Raw genomic sequence first — 22,341 nt, forward strand, 5'->3', positions numbered from 1 at the left:
GCTTAGGTTTACCGCTGGGGGGGCCAGGTGCCTGCAAGACACCATGTCCTGCATTATGGGCTTTGGGCTCTCAGGGGTTTGTGAGAATCAGCCCCTCTGTGTGTGGGCCCCACACTTGTGTGGTCGGTGACACAGGCTCGCGACCTGGGCTTAGTGTCTGAATAAAGGCATCACTGCTACAATGAAAACCAGAGGGTGAAACGGAAAATGATTTTTAACAGAAACAATTTATTCTGAGAAGACAAACAGCTCTAGCTTTATAAAGAATACACTTCAATTGCTGGTAGCAAGCCAGTATGGAATGCTGAAAGAAAGAAAGAAAGAAAGAAAGAAAGAAAGAAAGAAAGAAAGAAAGAAAGAAAAGACAAGGAAAACCCTTTGTCATATCACCCCACAGAGGGCTTCCTTCCATTTTGTGTTAGAATTCTAAAAAGGATTGGGATGATGGTCTCTCCTAGTTTCTGCTGCTTCTTGAAATTTTTATTCAGGGACACTGTCTCATCACTGGGGGAATGGCTTTATCTCCGCCTTCCAGTTTAGGATACTGGTCTGTAAATTCCTGTCTCCCTTATTTTTCTTTAGCGCGTTGTTGGCACTTCGTAAGCCCTGCACGCTAACGTAAGAAAAGTCTGTCTGCTGACTTATGCACAGTAGGACTAGGCAACCCTCCTTCCTCGTTTTGCTTTTGGCAAGTGTAGCCCTTTCGCTGTCTTAGAGTTCAAGGCATAAGCCTGGTTGCCTTCCTCAGTCTGGCAATCTTCTTCTTTTTGATTTTTTTTATTATGATGTTCTGTTAGGCCCCATACATTCCATCATTAGTTTTTGATGCAGTGTTCCGCGATCCATTATTCGCGTACAACACCCAGTGCTCCGTGCAGTCTGGCAATCTTACACCAAAGGCAGAAAGAAACTGTTTCATGGATGTTTTCACATAGGGAGATCCTGAAAGGTACTCACGCCTCTGACTTTTTAAAATTTAGTTTTCAGTAACTGGGCAGATCCCTGGGCTCAAATGACAGGAAGCAAGCCGAAAGGTCCTAGGAGGCAATTTGCTTCGATAGGAAAAACTGCAGCCTCAGAAGTATGTCTGAGTGACCGAGTTCATATCGAATTAAAGTCCTAGCGCTCTGTACGTCAGCCTGTCCACAGTTGTCACAGAGGAGTTTCTTCAAATGGCTTCTTGAGAGAAGCCGGCACAAACCAGCCGAAAGAAGGTTTCAAAAGACAAGAAAAAAGGAAATGCCTCAGGAGCCACACACCATCCCCTTCTCCTTGACCAGACGTAGACCTGGACCAGAGAACTGATGAGAACACTGGACGGAGTGAGTGCGTGGGTGTGTGTGTGTGAGAGAGAGAGAGAGAGAGAGAGAGAGAGAGAGAGAGACATTAGTCAATGGGGCCCTCACAGTCCCGGGGGAGAAACCATGCTCACACGCTCAGGCACCCGCCCTCGTCAGTCATGCCCCTCAGTGCTTCTATGAGCAAATGTGAAAATGCGAATCTGAGCTTTAGACTCCCAGGTGGCATGAGAAGTAGAGATGGGAGTGAGATGGAGAGAGTTGTGAGGAAACTTTAGGGAATCTTCTTCTTCTTCTTTTTTAAAGTAAGGTCTAGGCCCGATGAGGGGCTTGAACTCACAACCCCAAGATCAAAAGTCAGATGCTCTATGGACTGAGCCAGCCAGGTGCCCCTAGGGAATTCTTTTAAAGGTTCAGAAAGCAGGGACACCCGGGTGGCTCAGTGGGTTAAGCGGCTGCCTTCGGCTCAGGTCATGATCTCAGGGTCCTGGGATCGAGTCCCACGTCGGGCTCCTTGCTCAGCGGGGAGCCTGCTTCTCCCTCTCCCTCTGCCGCTTCCCCTGCTTGTGCTTGCTCTCTGTCTCTCTCTCCCTCTCTCTCTGGCAAATAAATAAATAAAATCTTTAAAAAAAAAAGGTTCAGGAAACAGGAGGCGGTGGTGTGCCACATGCTTGCTGGGTGTGGTGCTGCATGGGGCATCCCAAGGAGTCCATCCTGGGGCCTGGGGGCCCAAGAGGCAGGGGGTTTAGGCACGTAAACACTGTGGGCACAGAATACTTTCTATACCTTGTTGGTTTTCTTGCTGGGAATAAGTCTAGAACAGATCCAAATGGCATTATAGAGAATGGACACATGGATATTCTGGGTTTTAAAACCAACCATGGGAACCAAGAGGTCTGGTGATTTTCCTAGGAAATTGTAGACTGGACTGGAACCTCATGGCCTGGGCCACCAGACTTTCCAGAGACAGCCTTAAACTCACAATGACAATATGGGGCAGGGCAGGCCAGATGATCCAGGGCAGGGGTGCCCAGCCACAGTTTGGGAGACCAGTGATGGGACAAAAGAAATAAGAAAAGTCAGAAATCCGTTCTTCCCTGCCAGTTTACCCTAAACTCGAGGAAGAAGAGGCACATTAGATGACCAAGACAGGAGGTCTGGAAAAGTGAATGAGGGTTTCTACACCAAGGTAGTCAGTGAGAGAGAGACAGAGGGACAGAGAGACAGGGAGAAAGAGAGAAAGAAAGACCATGATGAAGAGCACCCCATTAAAGAGTCATGGGTTGACATATGCAGCCCTTTTCCACCCACTTCTGTGCAGACTGGTGTGACAGCGTAGTAAGTAGGTGGGAGGGTAGCGAGCCCCATCATCCAGCATACAATTTAGTTATCACATGGGGCCAGTCACAGAAATGCCTGTCCCAGAAGATTGTCCGGACCAGGGGTCAGTAAACTATGACAAGCAGGTCAAATCCAGCTTGGGGCTTTCTATGGCCCAAGAGCTAAGAATGGTATCTACATTTTTAAAGTGTGGTAAAACAAAGAAGAAAAGAAACAACGACAAAGAAGAATATGCTACAGAGACCACGTGTGGACGCCAAAACCTAAAGTACTAACTCTCTGGCCCTTTGCCAAAAAAGCGTGTCAACCCCCCGGGTCAAGATCCCACCAATCTCTGAGCATTCCTGAAAATGGAAACCAGAGGAGGTCCAGTAGAAACAAGGGAACGATGAAAATAACTGGAAATACCACTCCATGTGACTAGCATGGCCCTAAAGGGACACTGACTGCAGTTCCACAGAATAGTAAGGTATGCATGAACCATGGAAGGAAGCCCAAGAATAGCTAAAGAGAGAGTCACACTAGGCAAAGAATGTTCCAGAAAAGAGAATGCATGCAGAGCTCAGTACTGATTAGGGAATTCTGTAATTTTCTGGTAAGATGGAGATAGAGTTTGAGCCCAGGAATTGACATAACATCAAGTTAGGTGAAGTTTCTAGAACACAACTAAGGATCTCATGAGCATCTAACAGTCTGAAAATATCTCATAAAGTTTCAGAAGGGAAGGATAAAGTAGATTCTAGGAAAGCCTATACTGGTTTGCCCTACTTTAAATAAATACCAATTACAAAAGTTCACACTAAAAAGAAGTAGAGATATTAGGGGACATTGGATTTTTTGTTTTTCAAAAGAAGTCGCCAGAAGATTCCCCCACATAGGACGCTTCTCTACCAGAAAGTAGAATTTGATCTACAAAAATTCATTTTTCAAACATCTCTTAGGAAAAACAAAGTAGGGAACATATACTGAATTTGGAGGGGAAACGAATGTTTCTAAATTGAAAATGAGATTTGTCTTCAGATTCAACTAAAGAAATCTTGAGCATTTTCCCTTAAAGCATAGCTAATTAGTTCACTGAAATACCCGGGAAATTCATGTGTCGTAAAAGTAGAAGCCAGCCGTGGGTCCTCTCTAAATGCAGTGCTTTAAATGAAAACACACTGGGCCCAGAGGCAGGAGACCTGGGATTGAGGCCAGACCCTCCTACTGTGTACATGACCTCGTTTAAGTTATTTGACCTTTCTGGACCTCATGTGTGAAATGAGAGGTTGGTCCCTTTCAGTTCTAACATTCCGTGACTACAGATAAATATAGAAATAAGAGAAATACAACAACGTAGAAATAAGAAATATTCCCCAGAGTAAGCTTTGGAGTCGGTAGAAAAGAGTAGCAATGAAACATAATAAAAAGAATAAAATTTTAACTACTAGCCAGAGTTAATATATCTCATTTAAAAATTAATGAAAAGATTTGTCATTTACAGTTGATTGGGAGAAGTCAGGACATACAGACTGATATTTCATCACCATCATACATACAGAGGAAGAAATGAGTTCAGTGTGACTTATACAATGAGCACAATGCTGCGTCCGCATGCATAACATCTTATAAAATTGGACATAAAAAAAAAGCTGAACACCACATAAGGAATAAGTTCCTATAAAGCTTGGCATTAAAGAGAAGCTGAGAGGGGTTAACTGGCTGTTCCAGTTCAGATTTTGTTGGTGGATTTGTTGATATCAAATTCCACTATGTAGGCAAAATCTTAAAATCGGAGCCCTCGTCGAGAGCAGCCACCACGGTGAAGATAGGTATTTAAGGGTTGGCAATACCAAACAAACAGAATACTTCTTCCTTTTTCCTATTCGTGAATTACAAAAAAAAAAAAAAAAAAAATTCAAACCTCTAAGCAGGTCAGATGTCCTGGCTAAGTCAAATCAAGGGTTTTGCAGGTTAAGCAAGTACGTTGATTCAATCTGATCGTTTCTTAACACCAGACAAATGTATACCTGACCAACACGAAAATATACATCACTTGGCCAGACACTGATCACTCTAAGGACAGAAGAAACGACGGGAAAGGCTGGAACCATTTGGATAGTCGTGGCTATAGTGATTCAGGGGCTTGACGAAGTAACGTCGCTGGAATACACACACACACACACATACATACATACATACATACATACATATCCCAGGGCTGCGGCTGCTGCTGCTGGTTCCGAGATTACACTCTGAGAACCACTGGCCTCGATTTTGGGCTTTGCTGAACAAACATATATACGTATTTCACACAACCCATTACTTATGCAAAAGTATTTTTGTTACACTTATTAAAAGCGCCTCAAATATTTGTCGCTAACCATTTACTACTGTATCCCTATATAAGTCTGTTTCAGAATATTCTAGAACTTTATTTCATGTCATTGTTTAAATTACAATTCTTGCTGCCCTTTGACGGAGGCAGCTGTTTGTACCTCTTTCCCACTCTCCTGTCCTCTTAAATCCCTAATATCTTCATGACTTAAAGCTGAAACACAAGCAAAGGGTTCGGAGGGACTGGGTGCTCTGGCAGAGATCTGGTCTCTCTCACACCAAGCGAAAGTGATAGCACAAAACATAAATAAGGGTAGGGGAAGCAGAGGCTTGTGGTCAGTAAAGCTGTACCTCCGGGAAATTTAATAATCACCACCAACACCAGGCGACCGACATCGATCAGACATTGATTGGACAGTTTCACCTTTCACGAACAGGACGCAGTCTCACAAACCCTAACGCCTTGTGTTCTTTTACTAAAATGATTAGTATGACTTCCATTCGTGTAAAAACGTCACTGTACAATAGCGAGGATCTCGGCCTTTCGGGAGCCATTTCCGAGAGTCTCTTGGTAGATGTGGTCCCTTGGTCCCTTGTCCAAGAGGACAGCACTGGGGATCAGGACTATGTAGCCAACCACCGGCAATGTGATAAAATAATTGCAGGAGACTACAGCATTTTCTGTCTTCTGGAGTTAGCTGTCAGGGAATTTGGCCATTCCGTGGTGAAAAATACACTTCGGCAACTAATCAGTGCCTAACATTCTACAAGTAGAACTTCAATTCCTTTGGCTTAAGGCTTTTCCCCTGTTACAATGCAAGTGACCCTCAAAAAAGGTAGCATTAAGCCTTACAATGTCCAAGTAAAGGACTTCATCTCTTTCCTGAGAGCATGTTTTTCTGAGTGAGGAGAACAAACGAAGAGGCACTCAGGAGGGTTGGTTCTGGGAATCAAGGTCTGGGGAACATGGAGCAGAAAGAGGAGAGAGAGGGTCCCAGTGGCAGGCCTCCAACTTATCCACGATCTTGCTGAAGGGCTGCCCCTGTCTGCATCCCTACCGAAATGGGGGCTGACTTGCCAGTCGGAGCAGGTTACTTGGAAATCAACCATGTCTTCTGATCATATTGAAGGCTCTCTGATGTATAGGCATACAAAGGTTGAGAGCAGTGGAAAAAGAGATGGTAATAAGATATCTGGGGCAACGGCAGATAGGGAGTTATTGGAGGAACCACACTTGCGCTCGGGAAGAAGATAAACTGATATTTATAGAGTGCAAAGAGCAGGGCTGGCCCGAGGGTAAGGCACGGCGCGGCCCCGAGAGCGGGCGCCTCATTCACCTCAGTCTGGTCCTGGCCCTGGCAGATCCGATTACAGTGAAAGCTTTCTACTGTGTTTACACACTTGGTGAAGATGGAAGGCTACTCCTCTGGTGAGGAACAGAGCCCTGGCCATGAACTCGTCTTTTTTTAGGGGATGATTTGTTTGTGAGGAAGAGGGCAGGTGCATGGACACATCTGCTCAGACAGACAGGTACAGTGGGATCATGAGCTGATCCGTGTCATCTAGAGAGTTAATTAAGATGGATGTCCGGTGAAATGGGCATTGTCAGCCTTGTAGAATCTCCTCCATCTTTGCACACTCGAAGTAATGCCCTCGGACCAACTGGTCGACTTGTGGTCATTAGGCTAAGGTGAACTATTTCGCTGCCTGTGGTCCCGCCTCCTGAAAGGGTATGCGATAGGCTAGGGATGCAGGTCATGGGAGTTGGGGCTGAGGGACAAGCTGGGGCCCGGTGGGAGGCCCAGGAGAGAGATGAGGCAGGCAAAGGAGGGGAGGCACCAACGAGGCTTCCTGTTGTACCAAGAATGGCTTGCTCTCTCCCCTCAACATTTGAACCACAAATACGTAATCAACACCCACCTAGAGCAAAGCACTCTTAGCTACCCATTAACCAATCCTGGGGATGACTCTCTTTACTCGTGACTAGACTGAGGTCAGCCTAGCAGAGCCACCTGCTGCTACTGGCTGGAATCAGAGCAAACCAGAAGGATGGAAACAACTTGAAATGGAAGCTGACCTCCTGGGGCCAACTTCATTTCACTTGAACCCCTTCTGATTTCCACCTTCAAAACCTGTTATCATTATTATCTGCACAAGTAACAGAGGCAGCAGGAGGTTCTCTGAAAGCCTGCCTGGAGGGGCTTGCAGCCTGTCTTCTCTAGCCTTAGCAAGTAGGGGTACAAGGAAGCAAACACCGTGCTGTGTGCCTCGGTGGGAGAGAGAGCTGGTGTTATGATAATCACAGGGGTGAGAGATGTTGAGTGTTAAGAGCAGGAAAGATGTTTGGTCTTACGGTCCTCAATGACTAACAAATTCTACAGTCTGGCTGTTTGTTTGGGATTAGGTCCCCTGCTGCAAAATATTAAAGGAACATTTCTAGTCCTCGGTGTTCCCTCTGGCCATACAATCACTGCCCCAAATCCTCTTGTGCTAATGAGAAACACCACCGGGAATTTCAGGGCCATAATAATGATGCAGAAGACGTTATAAAAATCCCAGGTATACAGACTACCATAGAGGAAAGCAAGACTCAAGGAAACGTTAAAACATAAAGGTGTCCGGTCATTCAGCTTTAGAACCTTTTGGGAAAACCACCAGAGATAGCAAGGCGAGCGGAGAGGCGAAACCCACTAGAAGTAGCAAACGAGAAGCTTCCAGAAAAATCAGCAAAAGTAACAAATCCTATACTATGTGAGTCTCGTATTCGGCTTCAGAGTTGAGCTGTTCAAAGTGCTTCCCCAGGAGAAGGCCCTGGAAGCCTTTCACTTTTGTTAGGCCAAAGCACAAACACCCCTTCACTTCCCTACGGAGGAAAATATTTCTGTCTTTTGGAATGCTGAGGCTGGGGCAGACGAGTGTGGCATTCGTATGTAAATTCAGGCCAGGAATGAGTCTATTTGATGTCAGGCAAACCCCCTGAAATTCGATCAGGGCCTTCGAACCAAATAGTTGGGATGCTTTCGAAAGCAACTGGGTTCTCGCGGCTTATTACTTTAAGTGGCCTCTGCCTAAACCAGGGGCAAGTGCGGATCGCGCAGAAGTTGGTGAGGCCGGCCTGTACTCAGAAGTCCGGAATTCAGAACTGTACCAACCCAGGGCCTAGGCTGAAGGCTTCTAAGCGGCTTCCGAGTCTCCTCAGCTCTCAGGGTAGCTTTTCAGCTGCTCTGCCTGCTAGAGTGTGGGCCCTGGAGCTAAGAGCTTGCTTCTCATTGGTGAACAAGGCGGCCTATCAAAATCAAGAACTGCTTGTCTCTGGGGCAGTTTTTGCAGCCTCCAGGAGGTTGGCCAATGAATCCGTTGGTGGGGGGATGGCAGTGGTGAAGGAGGAAGGGGTCCAGGAAGCAGGCTACAATTTCCTTTGACTTTTCTTTTCCCTTCTTGGGAACGTGGACAATTAACCCTCCATGACTGGTCAGCCAGTTTCTGTTCAATGCGTCGTCTGTTTTTTCCCCCCAACCTCCCAGCGACCAGACATACGAAAATCAAATGAATCACTGCTCTTGACCTGTTTAGAAAATTGAACTGACAAGAATAGTTAGTGCCTATAAGCTTGTGTGTTTGTGGGAGGGGGGTCACAGGGATTGTTCTGGGGCTCTGTCAGCACCCTATTTTCCCCAGACCATCCACTCCCCCACAGCATAGTTAACTGAAAGTTGGTCACAAGGTGGAACCTAAATGGCCAAAAAAAAAAAAAAAAAATTAGCCCTTTGTGTGTGTGTGTGTGTGTGTGTGTGTGTGTGTGTGTGTGTATGTTATGGGCCACAGCAACTTGCAAGGCAGGCTTTTAGGTTTTGGATATATCCTTTTTTAGTCCATACATTCTCGGTTTGGGAACAGAATAAGACCTCCTTTAACCCAAACAAAAGCAACCACAAACCACAATCTAAACTGAATGGAGGTGGACAAGTTACACTTACTTTCTCTCCTCCTTGAGCCTTTGATGCTGTTCCTTCAGCTAATTACTTCCTGTAATGAAGGTTATATGCAAATGAAACGAGGGTTCTTAGAATGCAGCCTGAGCTGGGCACCGATCCTAGCTCTCATTGTGGACAGACCCTTGGAGAATGTCACGGCGCACGCGCGCGTGCGAGTTGCCTCGGCTAGATCTGAGAGAACGCATGGCTGCCTCGTTTGCTGGCTGAACTTGGTTCATCCAAAGCAACCCAGTCCTGACTTTTCCTAGCTAAAGGGGGAGGGGGGGTCTACATGTTTATCGGAACTCATCACCCTGTTCTCCGCGTAGACAATCCAACTGAAAAAGGCATGAATTTCAAGACAGAGTCACATTCATATTTTGCATGACAAAAGCCAGCCAATCAACCCCATGCTGAAATAAGTGTACACCCGCAAACCTCTCTGAGGGGGGCTTCGGAGAGCAAGACTGTGGTTTGAAGAGGCCTCAGAGTCTTTCTGCTTCTCTACACAGGGCCATCAAGGCCTTGCCCGGAAAGTGAATAATCGGAAAACCCCCAGTCTCGGCAGCCCCAGTCGGCCCCCACACTGTGCCCCTCGGTGACAGGAGTCAGGGACGGAGCAGCCCGGTCAGTGACCGAAAAGACAGCACAGGTGCCCTTGCGCCTGAGAATTTCTCCTCAGGGCACAGCACTGGGGGGAAAGAAGGCGAAAATCTGTAGTCAGTAATGGCAAGATCGTTACACGTATGACAATGCGAAATGTCCGAAGGTGATTAAAGTGCCTGATGATTTCAGTTCTAGGTCGAGTGGCCTCTCTCCTGCTGTCCAGGGGGTGAATGAATGGAAAGGACAAGTAGGCTCTTCTGTTATTTCCACGACTCCTTTTTCAAACCCTTTCTCTTCCCCTTCGTCTACTCAAGTCTGGTGACTAAACCCTGTTTGCTGAACCCGGGCCTTAGGTACTGGGGTTATCGGTGGTTTCGTAGTCTTTTGAAAATTGTGCAATAATTCTCCGAGCCAGTGGGTTAGTGGTCTTCAGCAGTTCGGCTGCCGAGGGGCGGGACTTTGGAGTCGCCTTGCTTCCCCTCTTCTGTAGCAAGGCCTTGAAGTCATCGTTTCTGCCAGCATCTAGATTGGCACCGCCGCTTGACCCGGGAGGGGTAGCTGACTCACCGACTGGAGAATCAGCCGGGTTCTTTACTGGCGAATGCGAGCTTGGTCTGCCGCCGCCGGCAAAGGCCTCCCCAGGCTCTTTCCAGCCAAGCAGCTTTCTTTTGGACCTAAATAAGAGAAAGTTTGCTCTGAGTGAATTCAACGCGGCAGACATTTTCCTAATGCTTCATATAACTTCCTGAAGGCCAGTGACATGACCTGGGAGCCTCACGGAGCAGCCTTGCGAGCAGTTGCGCTGACCAGCGCGCGCTCTCTCTCTCTCTCTCTCTCACTAGCTGCTAAGTCCTCAGAGTCCCCTGTTTGGCTCCCTGCCTGTACCCTCCTTTCAATACCCACAGCTGGAGGGCCTGCAGGCTCGACCATGCCCTGGTTCTGGGACCCAGGAAGAATTTAAGGAGTCAAGGCTTGTAGCTCGGTGACTCGGATTCAAGAGAGCCCGAGGGAACGGGCCCTCCCGCAGCCCTGACAACTGGGCTCTTTCTAGTTTTTCTCACCACCAAGCCCCTGCTCTGTGCCCCTGTCCAAGAACGGGGGTCCCCGTCCGGTCCCCCTTTGCCTACGTTCCTGCTCTGACACCCGGCTCCGTGCCCCACCGCGCTTCTTGCTGAGATGGGTTTGGTACAAGGAATGCTGTGAAGGGTTAAATGTCTCTGTCTGTAGACAGAGCTGCAGAGAGCAGATGGAGCCACAATAGGCCTGCGGTTGCTAGGAGACGAGGGGCCTCTCACTCGGCACCTGGTCCTCCCTTCCCGGCCCCTCCTCCACGTCACCCAAAGATGTCAGCGAACTGCATCTGCGAGGCCTGGCACTGCCGTTCCCATGTGTGGGTATCTGCACTTAGTCTCCAGCTTCAGTGCTCATGGCTGCTTAGAGGGCTCAAAAGGGAAGGCATTAAGGAGACGTTAGGAATTAAGAAAATGGGTCTAGACCTGTGTATCACAGTAAACAAATCTTCCGTTGTGCGAGAAGCCACAAACACGTCCTCATCGTCTTCGGCGATCCATTCGGCTGTTTTATCGCTGATTACACTTTTTTCTTCAGTGCTTGGTTCTGCAGAGCTCCCTAGGCGTAAGAACCAGAAGGAATTAAATACTTGGCCCACAGGAGTTAGGACAAAGCACATTCTCACCCGTGTACCTCATTTGATGTTCAAAGCAAGTCTGAAAGGACTGCTGGGCAGAGACCCTTAATGTCTCCATTTTGCAGAGGAACACGATGTTCAGAAGATTCATGTTTTGGCCAAGGTGGCCTGAGTGGTGAAGATCAGCATGGGTCCTTGTTTTCTCATGCCTTTTCCATTACAACAGGTTGCCAGAGCATTTTCTTGCTTTGAATGCATCATTTTTAAAAATCAAAAAAGCTGACAGTAATCTAAAGCAATGACTCAACCAGTAGGTGGGAGCAGGACCTATCTGAATCTCAGAGGGAGCCTGTGGAGTTTGACAAAGCATATTCTAAAATTACCTGTGGGCTTTGATTTGTTTGCCTGTTCTAGTCCCTATGATTTAACTTCTGTTGAAAGTCCAAATCAGCTTAAGGAAGGTCATAAGATGATGTTTTTTTGTTTTGTTTTGTTTTAAGATTTTACTTATTTATCTGAGAGAGGAAGAGAGAGAGAGAGCATGGGGTGAGGGAGGAGCTGAGGGGGAGGGAGGGGGACAAGCAGACTCACAGACTCTGCACTGAGCAAGGAGCCCGACGATGCGATGTGGGGCTTGACCCCAGGACCCCAACATCTCAGGATCATGACCTGAACAGAAACCGTGATGGAGCCACCCAGGTGCCCCAGGGAGGTGATAAGAATTTGATGTTTGGTGTTAAGGGTTCAAAAAAAGGATGAGAAACACGGATGGATGTGGAGGACAATCTATTAAGTGAAATAGGCGGTCCACAAAAGACCAGTGCGGTGTGATTCCACTTACACGAGCTCCCTAGAGAGAGGCAAATTCATAGAGACAGAAAGTAGAAGAGTGGTTGCCAGCGGCTAGGGGGAGGGAACGGTGGTGAGTTATTGTTTAATGGGTACAGACTTCAGTGTTGCAAGATGAAGAGCGCTCTGGAGATGGTAAATTTCACGTTAGGTGCATTTGACCGCAATGGAAACAAGAAAGGGGCATGAAAAAAAAAAAAAAAGACCCCCAAAAAGGACGAGAAACATTATCTAGCCTAGTCTTATTGTCCTGGGAAGAGCCAGCCTCAAAGAATCCCAGCAAGTGAGCGCCCTTTCCTCTAGAAAGCACTAAGAAAGGGTGCCGCTGGAAACCTATGCTATTGTTTCAGAAGCCTGCGAGCGGGCCGTCGCACGGGAACTCAGCCTGGGAGGGTACTGAGTCCCGTGCGTGAAACTAAATTCAGTGTGGCTAGAGAAAAGTGCTGTCCAATGAGGCAGAGAGAGAGTTCCTAGGGCGGGGGATGCGTGCCTGACTAGGCAGATGGGCTCCTAAGGTCCTAGGGTGCTAAGACCTAGTTTGATTTTATTCTCTCAGTCCTTGGGGGTTCCAGGGTGGACCGGCCCAAAGTGGGCCTTGGAGATCCATCCCTGCCTGGGTCGCTCCTGATCCCAAGGGCAGCGAGGCCTCTTTGGAAGAACCCCAACCCTCAAGAGATGCCTCCTACTGACCCGGCTGTCCTGGACTCAGGATCATTATTGGGGGGCATCTGCTTCCGTCTCTGGCACTCTATGCTCACCGTCATCTTTCCTGGGATTGAAAGGAAAAGCCAGCAGTTTACTAACCTAGAGGACTTGCCTCCCTTTCACCTTCGGCCTGCAGTGGTGAAGTCGTCCTCGTACCAGGGGACTGCGGGTGGTCACTGGTGGGGGGACCCTTGGCTTCTTCCTGCAGGGTGATGATGGGGCTGAGAGGCAGCCTCGGTTCGGCCCCGTACGCCTCCATGTGAGCCGTGGGTGAGGTGAGAGGCAGGTACAGCACGCTGGGCTTTTTGGGGACGGGAGGTGGGATCTTGCCTTTCTTTCTCTCCGCTTCCTCCTGGCTCTGGAGGCTGATTCTTTCAGGCAGGGCTCTCGCCTTGGGGCCCCCGTCCTCCGTGGTGCCCTGGGGAGGTTGCTGTGTTCCTGAGAAGAAAGCACCAGAGGAACTGGCAAAAGGTGTGAAAGCGAGAGACGAGGGCGCTGGCGGCTCCCCGGGGCTTCTGCCCTCGGGGAAGCTGGAGGGCTTTGGTTTCCGCACCACCGTGTAGATGTCTTGAGGGAGTGGCCGCGTGTGTTGCATTGAGCTCTTGGGGGTCATAGCCAAGGTCGGCGAGGTGAGTGTGTACTCCTCGGGGACCGATGGTGGCTTGTGGACCAAGCTCGGAGGCCTTCGGGCCACGGGGGGCTTCTCGGCTATGGGGGGTTTCGTCTTTCTCTCTGGCAAGGTGAAGACTTCCGCTCCTGTGTCCTCAGCATAGTCCGGGCTCTCGATGTCATCTTCCGGCTCAGACTTGCTGACTGACCTCAGGCGCACGGAACGGAGGTCGGACTGAGTGACCATGGGCATGACGGGCTGGTTGGGGCTCGTTTTCTGGGCCAGCTTGGCCCCAAAATTTGTATCTGAGTGATGTCGGCTCACCTTGGTTTTGGTCCGGATGGAGATACTCATCCCGGACAGATCCAGGTTGGCTGAAGAGGTCAACGGCAGGTCAAACGACAGCCGAGACTTGGAAAGTTTCTCCATCGGTGAGGTCGGAGGCAGCGACGACTTCCTCTCGGGTACCACCGGACGCACCCGGACGCCGCCACTCAGAGGGGGCAGGTGGCCCAGGGTCAAGGACATGGAGACGGTGGGCGTTGGTGTCTCCGACTGGCTGGAGTATCCACTGGAGGGTGACATCAGCCCGGTGGGCCTTCCTGGGGAGGATACTTCCCTGGCCTCCACCTCGATGGAGAGTTGGGAAGGTGTCGTGGCTCTGGACGTGGAAGGGGAGGCGAGAGACTCTGAGCTGCCCTGAACTTGGGTGCACTCGATGACCGTGGTGCCGGTGGCAGTGCTGGAGCTGGACAAGGACTGGTAGGTGTCGCCGGACTTCCAGTCAGCCAGATACCAGTGCTGGGAGAGTTGTGTACCTTCCGGATCTTTGACGGTTGGCACAGCTGGGTGACCCTGAGCATCGGGGTGGGATGAGGGACGTCCTTGGTGTTCCAAGGAGAGGCAGAGGCTCCTGGGCCTCTGGTCCTTGGGCAGCGCTGACCCACCTTCCGGCGAGAGGGCTGGCTCATCTTTGACCAGCGAGACACTGCGCATGGGTGGGGACGGCTTCTTTTTGGCCTTCCGGAGCGAGATACTCTTGGATCTCTGCCTCCTGTGCTGGGCCTCCTGTTGGGCGCTAAGGGAGGCGATGTTGTCGGCACTGTTACTGCCCTCAGAACTCGTACTGGCGTAAGGCAGGGCGCAGGCCTCACTGGCCTTCTGTTCCTCCTTGTAGTCCACATCCGCGGCACCCGAGTCCGTGGGCACAGACAGAGACCGCTCCCGGAACCTGCTGGACCCCCCTGGGCCTGTCTCCAGCCTTGAGGTACCACTGGTGAGGAGGCCGATCTTGGAGGGTCGCTCTGATGCTTGTCTTCGTTGAGTAGGGTGCTCAGAGTAGCCAGCTGACCCACTGCATCCTGCAGGGTTATCACGAGTGACAAGGAGGGTAGCGGCCTCCTTAGGAACTAGAGGCGGCAGCGCGTGCAGAGGGACCCAAGCGTTGCCCGAGGAAGGATCTCTTCCGTTTTCACCCACTCGATTGCTCTGGCTGGCGGCACTTGGAGTCATGTAGGTAAAAGTATCTCCCTTCCAGGAAGCAGAGAATGTCGATTCTGTCGGCCCGTTGCAAGAACTGGGGACGCTGTACACCATTCCTATGCTCTCCATGCCCGGGGGTTTGGTGACACCGCGCACTTGGAGCGGTTCCTCCGGGTCACTAGAAGGGCTCCTCAGTCCTGGGGAGGTGAGATTTGGGAACTGAACTTCCTGACCAACTGCCACTCTTCCATGCACACCTTCTGGGGCCGAATGACTGGGCCTGATGTCCGAGGTGGCGGTGCGGGCCACGCTGCCGGCCGGCCTGTTGCCGTGACCTGGGGAAGGTAAACACAGAGAGTTAGTGCTGCCGCCAGGGATCCCCCTTGAGGTCCTCGTCTCGAGACAGGTGCACCAAAGTTTTGCCAAGAAGCATCTGCCAACAGCTTGGTCAGGATTCCTTGGTTCTTCCTCTCCCGAGATGAGGATGCTGGGGAAGTTGGGTCCTTGCCCATCACCACATGGTGAGTCACGGGGTGCCTTGCCCTTGAATTGTCCAGGAGGCTGCCAAAGCCTTGCCGGCTTTAATTATTCCTTTTAGAGCTCAAGTGGCGTGTGGGGCTACCTGGATTTTTTTTTTTCCCCCCGAGCTTTCAGCCCAGGCTCACGAACGATCCCAGACCTCAGTGCTCCTCCTCTCCTGAGACGAGAGCGGGGGCTGTGGACCTGCCAAAGGACAGCGCCGTGGGACTTCCAGCCCCGGCAATGAATCTGGAGGATGCCACGGGCGGCAAGTTCAGAGCCTGGTTGCGTTTCTGGCACCTGGCCCTTTTTAGCTTTGCCACACGCGAGGGACTTGGGATGACCCACAGATGTGGGGAAACAATTCCGATGTCCAAAATCCCCAAAGGTTTTCTCATCCACAACAATCCTTACTGTCACATTATTGCTGCTACGACTATAATAAATTTATAAGAGCAACCACCATTCGTTGAACACCCACTATGCACCGGGCGCATGGTAGGCCCATTACATGTAACAGCTCTAATCCGCACAACTCCGCCAGCTTGGTGTTGTTATCCCCAATTTACAGATGAAGGCGCTGAGGCTCAGAGAGGTGATGCAAACTGGCCAAGGCCTCATGGTTTTAGTAAGTGGAGAGGCCGGGACTCGCATCCACATCTCTCTGGTCTGCGCCCTTTGGCTGGCCTCCATTTAGTAGCAGTAATGGTTCTGTTAGGATGGTGCTTTTCATGATGATTCCTGCCTTGATCTATTTGCCTAAATCTGACACATACGGCTATATTCCATGTAGAATGGGAAACAATAACATAATGAATTTATTAGCCTGGGAAACCTGCTTTCCATATTCAGTTGACGCTCTTGACAAAGGGCCCTTGGTTATCCTTAATTACCACATGGGTTTTTTTTTTTTAGGACATCCAAAGCCCCCCCCCACGCACACGCACATGCACGCACTCTGAATTATTCCTGGGGGGCAGGGCTGGTAGAAGTGAACAAGGGGAAGGGTCTGGGGCATCAGCTGTGGTGGGGTCACCTTGGTCTCGCTGGGAAAAGTTAGAGAATCCAATAATGGTCCGCCTCCGCCTCAGGGTGGATTTGGGGTTCACGGCTGTCTCTGTGTTAAACAACGAGTGTCGCAAACTTGCGTGTTTATCAAACTGTTGCCCTGTAGCCAAAATAAAGACACTTGGGTGCATCCTGGTTTCTGTTTATAGCACAGTGGAAATCAGTCTGAGGTGCACAGAGGGGATGATGGCAGTAGCGATGAGCATGAACAGAGTCCAGGCAAGTGGCCCTTCTTCCTCATCCCTCCCAATTTGGCCCCGGGCACCCGCAGCCCCAAGACATACATGTGGGCTTTCACAGGTCGCACCCTGGGTCACCTGCGAGTCCTAGGTGGCCGAGAGCCAGGGCTTTCAACCCTGGCTGCATATCAAATCCAACTGAGCAGCTTTTGAAACCCTAGTATCTGAACCCCATCAAGGACACTGAAATCTTGGGCTGTAGGACCCCGATAGAAACATTTTTCTTGAATTCCCCGGATGACTGATCATTCAGATGTGCAGCCCGGGGTGAGAACCACCGGAGTAGAGAGACAGGTTGAGACTAGATGTTGCTTGATTGTAATCGTTTCTCAAAGAAAGCCTTTGTATGGGCCAGTAAGGACAGGGCCTCCAAGAAGCTGCCCCACTGGCCCCCCACCATCCAGGAAGCAGCCTGCTAGTCTGTCCTCCAGTCACCTGATCACATTTTATCAACGTTCACCCCTGTGTAGTGATTGAGATCTATTTCTCTCGAAACCCTGGGTCAGTCTTTGCTCCAGGGGAATTGCTGGGGCAGGGGTGGGGTGAGGCACGCTGTTCCCCGCGCTGTCTCTCATTCCGCAGCGACAGCGGGCTCACCAGACCCTCCCCTCTCGGCCCCGTGGCTGCATATGTAACCCACTGCCCACCCTGCCCCCAGCAAGGGGCTCTGCGGGCAAAACTCAGGGCCAGGCTCACTGAGAGTAAGGTGGAAGTTTAAAGACAAAGCGCCCGCCTTCACTTGGCGAGTCTCTTCCCGGCCCTCATTCCTCCTGGTGCATCTCCCTAGGCTCTGAGCTCTGCCTCTGATTTGCCGAGGGGATGCGGGTGGCGCCGAATGCCCCCATATTCAGGGAGCGCTACCACACGTGGCCAGACCTGCCCTCATGGCCTTCAGCAACTTTTTCTCCAGCATACCACTGGCCAGTGCTGGCTCCCAGGGGGCCCCTGGTCCCTTTAAGTTAGGAGGGCTTCATTTCATCAGGTCGCTGGCCCTATCTCCTTCTGAAATGACGGACCCTCCTCCTCTTCCACGTACAGCTGGTGGAGTGTGGAGCATGAGTTAATAACGGGCATGGTCTAGGGTGCCCCGTGCCCCCAAATCACAGCCAGCCGAGCCGCATTTGCCTTGGTCTCTTTCTATTACTTCCCTTCTCAAACACTTGCCGCACAAGGTGAAGAAGCCCACCTCTCTAGCAGACCGAGTGTCTACTGCGAGTGCCACGAGGCCCCAGCTCTGTGTCCCTGGTGGGATCCTCCCTCTGACCACCAACACTACAAACCTCACACTTCGACTCCGACTCCTATCTGGGTGCTACCAAGCTGGCTTCTGGCACAAGAAGTTCTCTCTCCCCAAACGAAACCTAGCTCACAAACTTTAAGTTCCCACGGACGTTCCGAAGAGCCCACACATTCACAGAGTCCTAGCGTTTTCTGTTAAGAGGAATTTGTTTGCTCTCAAAGGGGCTCGGTTAGCGTGGCAGTGCCAGGAGAGAGTGAAGAAAGAGCAGTGAGAGCCCCCTCGCCTGCATGCCTCCATTCCTCCCCCCCCCCCCCCCCCCCCCCCCCCCCGGCCAAGAGCCATGACCTTGACAGTGCAGGGTGAGCCAGCAGCAGAGAAAAGTCTCGCTCCCTCCCCCAGCACCCAGTGCATTTGGAGAGGATGGTCTGTAGTTGGCATGGAGGGAAGCAAACAGAGGTGGTGCTAAGCAACTCTACCAGAGATGTTGATGGGCACAATGTCAGAGTGCGTGGAGCAAGGCTGAAGCCACCGCTTCTCCTCTAGGATGGGCAGAGGGGAGGGGCTATTCCAGGCAGCTTGCTTGGCGGCTGTGGTAGACAGGCTCAGGGAGGCCTCGGGGGCCCTCACACCCTGGGTGGTAGTCTCATCCTTGCTCGGCTGCCGTTTTGTAGGCTGTTGGGAAAGAAGGTGATGGAAAGGGTGTGCTCCCGACGGGATGAGCCGTGCCCACGGGATGGCTGTCTAGACAGGGTGGTCGGAGGCTTCGTCTGGTAGGCAGGAAAGTGTGGACGGGCTGCCAGGCCAGACACCTGCTGTGTGGGGCCCATCTCGGCAGGGCCTCAGGGTAGCTCTGCTGGCAAGCAGAGGTGAGCAGCAGCTTCCGGTGGGTAAGGTACGCAGCTCGAGGGCCGCTGTCAATGAGCGCAGAGAGCTCTCTGCCCACGCTGGCTCTCACAGGTGGGAGGAAGAGGCAACTCACCATCAGCACAAACTCCAGACGCCTGCCAGCCTGGGGCCTTGGGCTAGGAGTGGGCTCAGGGGCCTCATCAGCAGAGCGGAAGGTCTGCCCCAGAAGTCTGGCCTCCGGGTACTGTTCCTCATATTCTTCTGAAAAACAGCACAGTGGATACACACTCTAGGGGCCACGGCCAAGCACCGGGCTGGGAGAGGACCGCAAGCTGGGGCTCCTGCTTTAGCTGCCAGGCCTGACTTGCCTTGTTTCTTTACGGTTTGGCCCAGCGTCCGAGCCTCTGGCTTCGGAAACGGAAAAATGCCTACTTCCCAGGACTGCGAGGGCCGAGGAGAAAAGAGAGTCGGTAGAGTCGAGTTGCGCTGGTTCGCAGACCAAGCCCATGTCTTGCCGGCCCCCACCTTAGGGGCTCAACTTAGAGGAGAGCCTCAGGGTGCAGACACCTTTCTCTGAAGCCCTGCAGCTCCTCAGGTTTTCTGCAAGCCTACCAGGGAAAGGACCTGTGTGAAGCAGGAAGAAATGTGCGCTGGGAAGTCCAATGTGGAGGGCTCCCCTGGATCTCAAGAACTCTCATCTGAGCCTCCGAGGGCCTGGTTCCCTGCACCCTAGTCCCACTGTGGGTTGTGTCAGGTCCAAGGGGGCTAAGGTGAGGGAGAGGGAAGGCAGAGGTAGTGGCCGAGAAGGAAGGAGAAGTGGAAGGGCATTGTCAGCGAATAGGAGGGATGCACAAGATTTGAATGGGCTTCCATGAGTAGATGAGGAGAGAGCAAAGGACCAACAGGGGTGGGGCTCTCTGCACACCTGAACAAAGACTTTAAGACTCATAGAAACTTGGGAGTCCGGGGGGCCTCAAAAGTTCTCTGGTCCAACACCCCCTTCTGGGCTCAGAGTTCCTCCTCAGCAGCCCTTCTAGATGCTTCTTCAGCCTCCACACAGACCTGCAGAGAAGGGGAGCTGCCGTCCTCCCAAGGCAGCTCATTCCATCCAAGGACAGTTGGGGCTGCCAGGCACGGCAGGAAAGCTCTTCCTTATCCTGAGGTGAAATCTGCCTCCCTCTAGATTTCCTCCACCCACCGGTCCTAAATCTGCCCATGGTGGCAACACAGAGCACACTGACTCCTTTTCTGCATGGCAGCTCCTCTCTTATCTGAACGCAAGGCTCATGGTGTCCCTTGGAATCTTGCTTCTCTAAGGTCACCACCACTGCCCTGGCAAGGGAGGCGAGGGTTTTGGCTGGAGTCCAGTTGGGTGGCCCAGCTACCATTCTCTACTCTCCATAAGAGTTAACCTTCGTTGGTATGGATAAATGAGAGCTGACAAGACTTCTTCTCACACTTAACGTTCACTCAACAAATGCCTACAGAGCACCTCTTGGGGATCCAGCTCTGTGCCGGCTGCTTCTGGAAACACAAGGGTACTAAAGATGTGATTCTTTCTGTCGAGAAGTTCGGTCTGGTTAGGCGGACAAGTGATAAGCCCAGGACTAGTAGGTGAATGAGTAAATGAATGAACAAATGAAAGAAAAAGCACTTCAGAACGATACAAGTCCTCTGGAGCTGGATGGCCCAAGGTGGCTCGCGGGAGTGCTCACGACGGGAATGAGCAAAGTGTAGAACTAGTGTTAAAGGGTTTTGAATGAGGCAAGAAGAGGACTGTGAAGAAAGTGTACGGTTTGGAGGTTGGAAGACATTGAGGAAGGGCTTCTGGGCCTGGAAGAGAGGCCTCAGTGGGACAGCGAGTGCCTGGAGTAGGTACGGAGCTTGCGACTACCACTGAGATTTTATTTGTATTAACTACTTCATGGAGATATAACTTACCCACAGCAGGGTGTACAAGCCTGCAGTGCACAGCTCAGTGAATTTTGACATATGCACGTCCCTTGTAACCTCCGTCCAGATACTGTGACACCTCAGTTGTGTCTCTCATAGCACTGAGTTTTCATCTCTTTGCCACTTACATAGGCTAAATCCCTCTGGTCAAGGTGTCTGGTTTTTGTCTTGTAAGGGCCTATCAGCGACCGCACTGTTTTCTCCTTTGTGTTAACTTTAATATTGTGCCCAGCTAAGCCTGTGTTCCAAAGGACACGTACCGGGAGTTGACGGTGCATCTTATCGGGGTCTCTCCAGCTGCAAGATATTCTTGCTGAGCAGGTTACATACCATTTTTAATTTTCACAAAACTGTGCCGCGTGGGGAACTGGAATCTCACTTTAAAGATGACTGATTCATCTGAAGCTTTGGGTACTCTGCATAATATCCCACAGCTAGTTAGGTGAGGGGTGGGAATGAGATTCTAGCTCTGTCTGATTTCAGAGTCTGGGTTTTCTCACTCTGCCTGGTGCATGCACAGTCTGACTGCTCAGGCACCACGACCGGGCTGTGTGTCCGGATCGTGTGGACCCAGCTTTGTGTACAGCGTGCTCATCTGTGTACTCCAAAGACAGTGGGCTGGGAATTGGGGATGAGGAGAGCTCTGGGTGCTGGGTATCGGGCTTCCTTTTTGTTTTTGTTTTTGTTTTTTTTAAGTAGGCTCCACGCCCACCATGGAGCCCAACGCAGGGACCGAACCCACAATCCTGAGATCAAGACCTGAGCTGAGATAGAGAGTTGGACGCTCAAGCTCAACCGACAGAGCCACTCAGGCGTCCCTGTCGGGCTTACTCTGATGAGGCAGGTGCTCCCCAGGAGACACACGGACAGGTCGTGGCAAGAACAGAGTGGGTGAAGCCCAGAGGGGGAGACCCTGCAGATGCCTCCATTGTCCTTGGGTGTGAGGATTCCAAAGGCACGGGTGACGTGGCAAGAGAGGGTCTAAAAGGTCTGTGAGCCCACCCTGTGGGAGTCTCTCACCCAGCTCCCTTTATAAATGGCTTGACCATTGCCCTGCTTCTGCCTCCGTCCTTCCCCGCCCCCCCCCGCCCCCCGTGGCCTCCTGAACTGAAAAATAAAGGGGCGGGGGTGGAAGGGAGGGGTGGCGAGTAAACAGCCAGGAGAAACCGAGCCCTCTCGAATCCTTTAGTCTGGAAGGTAAAAAGATGGGAAACTGTGTTTTTTTTGTTTTTCAGTGGGGTTTCAACCGTTCTCTCTCTCTTTTTTTTCTCTCGCTGGTCCCTGTCCTCTTTCTTCTGCGCCTCCCTCCAGCCGCTGCGCATCTCGCCTGTGGGCTCCGGCCGCAGCCCCCCTCCCTCTCAGTACCTTGCAACAGGCTCTGGAGATTGAGCTGCGCCTCTCGAAGCAGCTCCTCTACACTCGGGGGCCTGCCCGAGGAGAGGAACACGTTCACTGGCTGTCGCCATGACGACCTCGAGTGGGCAGTCGCTGTCGCGTTTTCCCGACCCGAATTAGCTGCAGCTAGGGAAGGAGAGAGTCAGTGAGAGGCGCAGGCGGGAGGGAGGGGGGGCGGGGGGGCGGTGCGCGGCGGCCAGTGGGCGCCCGCCGTTCCCTAAGACCCGCCCCGCCGGGGGTGGGGGGGCGGTG

General features: G+C 51.4%; 1 protein-coding gene across 7 annotated transcripts in view; it reads right to left on the bottom strand.

Moving 5' to 3' along the window:
* Positions 1-208: 208 nt before the first annotated feature.
* Positions 209-22,341, bottom strand: part of LOC118552031 (NHS-like protein 2) — an 89,442-nt gene continuing 67,309 nt past the window's right edge. For 3 of the 7 annotated variants that reach the window (XM_078064445.1, XM_078064447.1, XM_036118229.2), the window contains exons 2-8: positions 22,060-22,215; positions 18,875-19,002; positions 18,372-18,567; positions 16,385-16,516; positions 12,837-15,164; positions 11,032-11,164; positions 209-10,209 (exon numbers count right to left, since the gene is read on the bottom strand). In XM_078064445.1, coding sequence (XP_077920571.1) covers positions 9,885-10,209; positions 11,032-11,164; positions 12,837-15,164; positions 16,385-16,516; positions 18,372-18,567; positions 18,875-19,002; positions 22,060-22,215 — 3,398 coding nt within the window. In that variant the 3' untranslated portion in view covers positions 209-9,884. The remainder of the gene's footprint in view (positions 10,210-11,031; positions 11,165-12,836; positions 15,165-16,384; positions 16,517-18,371; positions 18,568-18,874; positions 19,003-22,059; positions 22,216-22,341) is intronic. The other 4 variants (XM_078064448.1, XM_078064446.1, XM_078064449.1 and 1 more) reach the window with 4 other exon arrangements.

This window comes from Halichoerus grypus, chromosome X (assembly GCF_964656455.1).
Source record: "Halichoerus grypus chromosome X, mHalGry1.hap1.1, whole genome shotgun sequence".
Taxonomy (NCBI): domain Eukaryota; kingdom Metazoa; phylum Chordata; class Mammalia; order Carnivora; family Phocidae; genus Halichoerus; species Halichoerus grypus.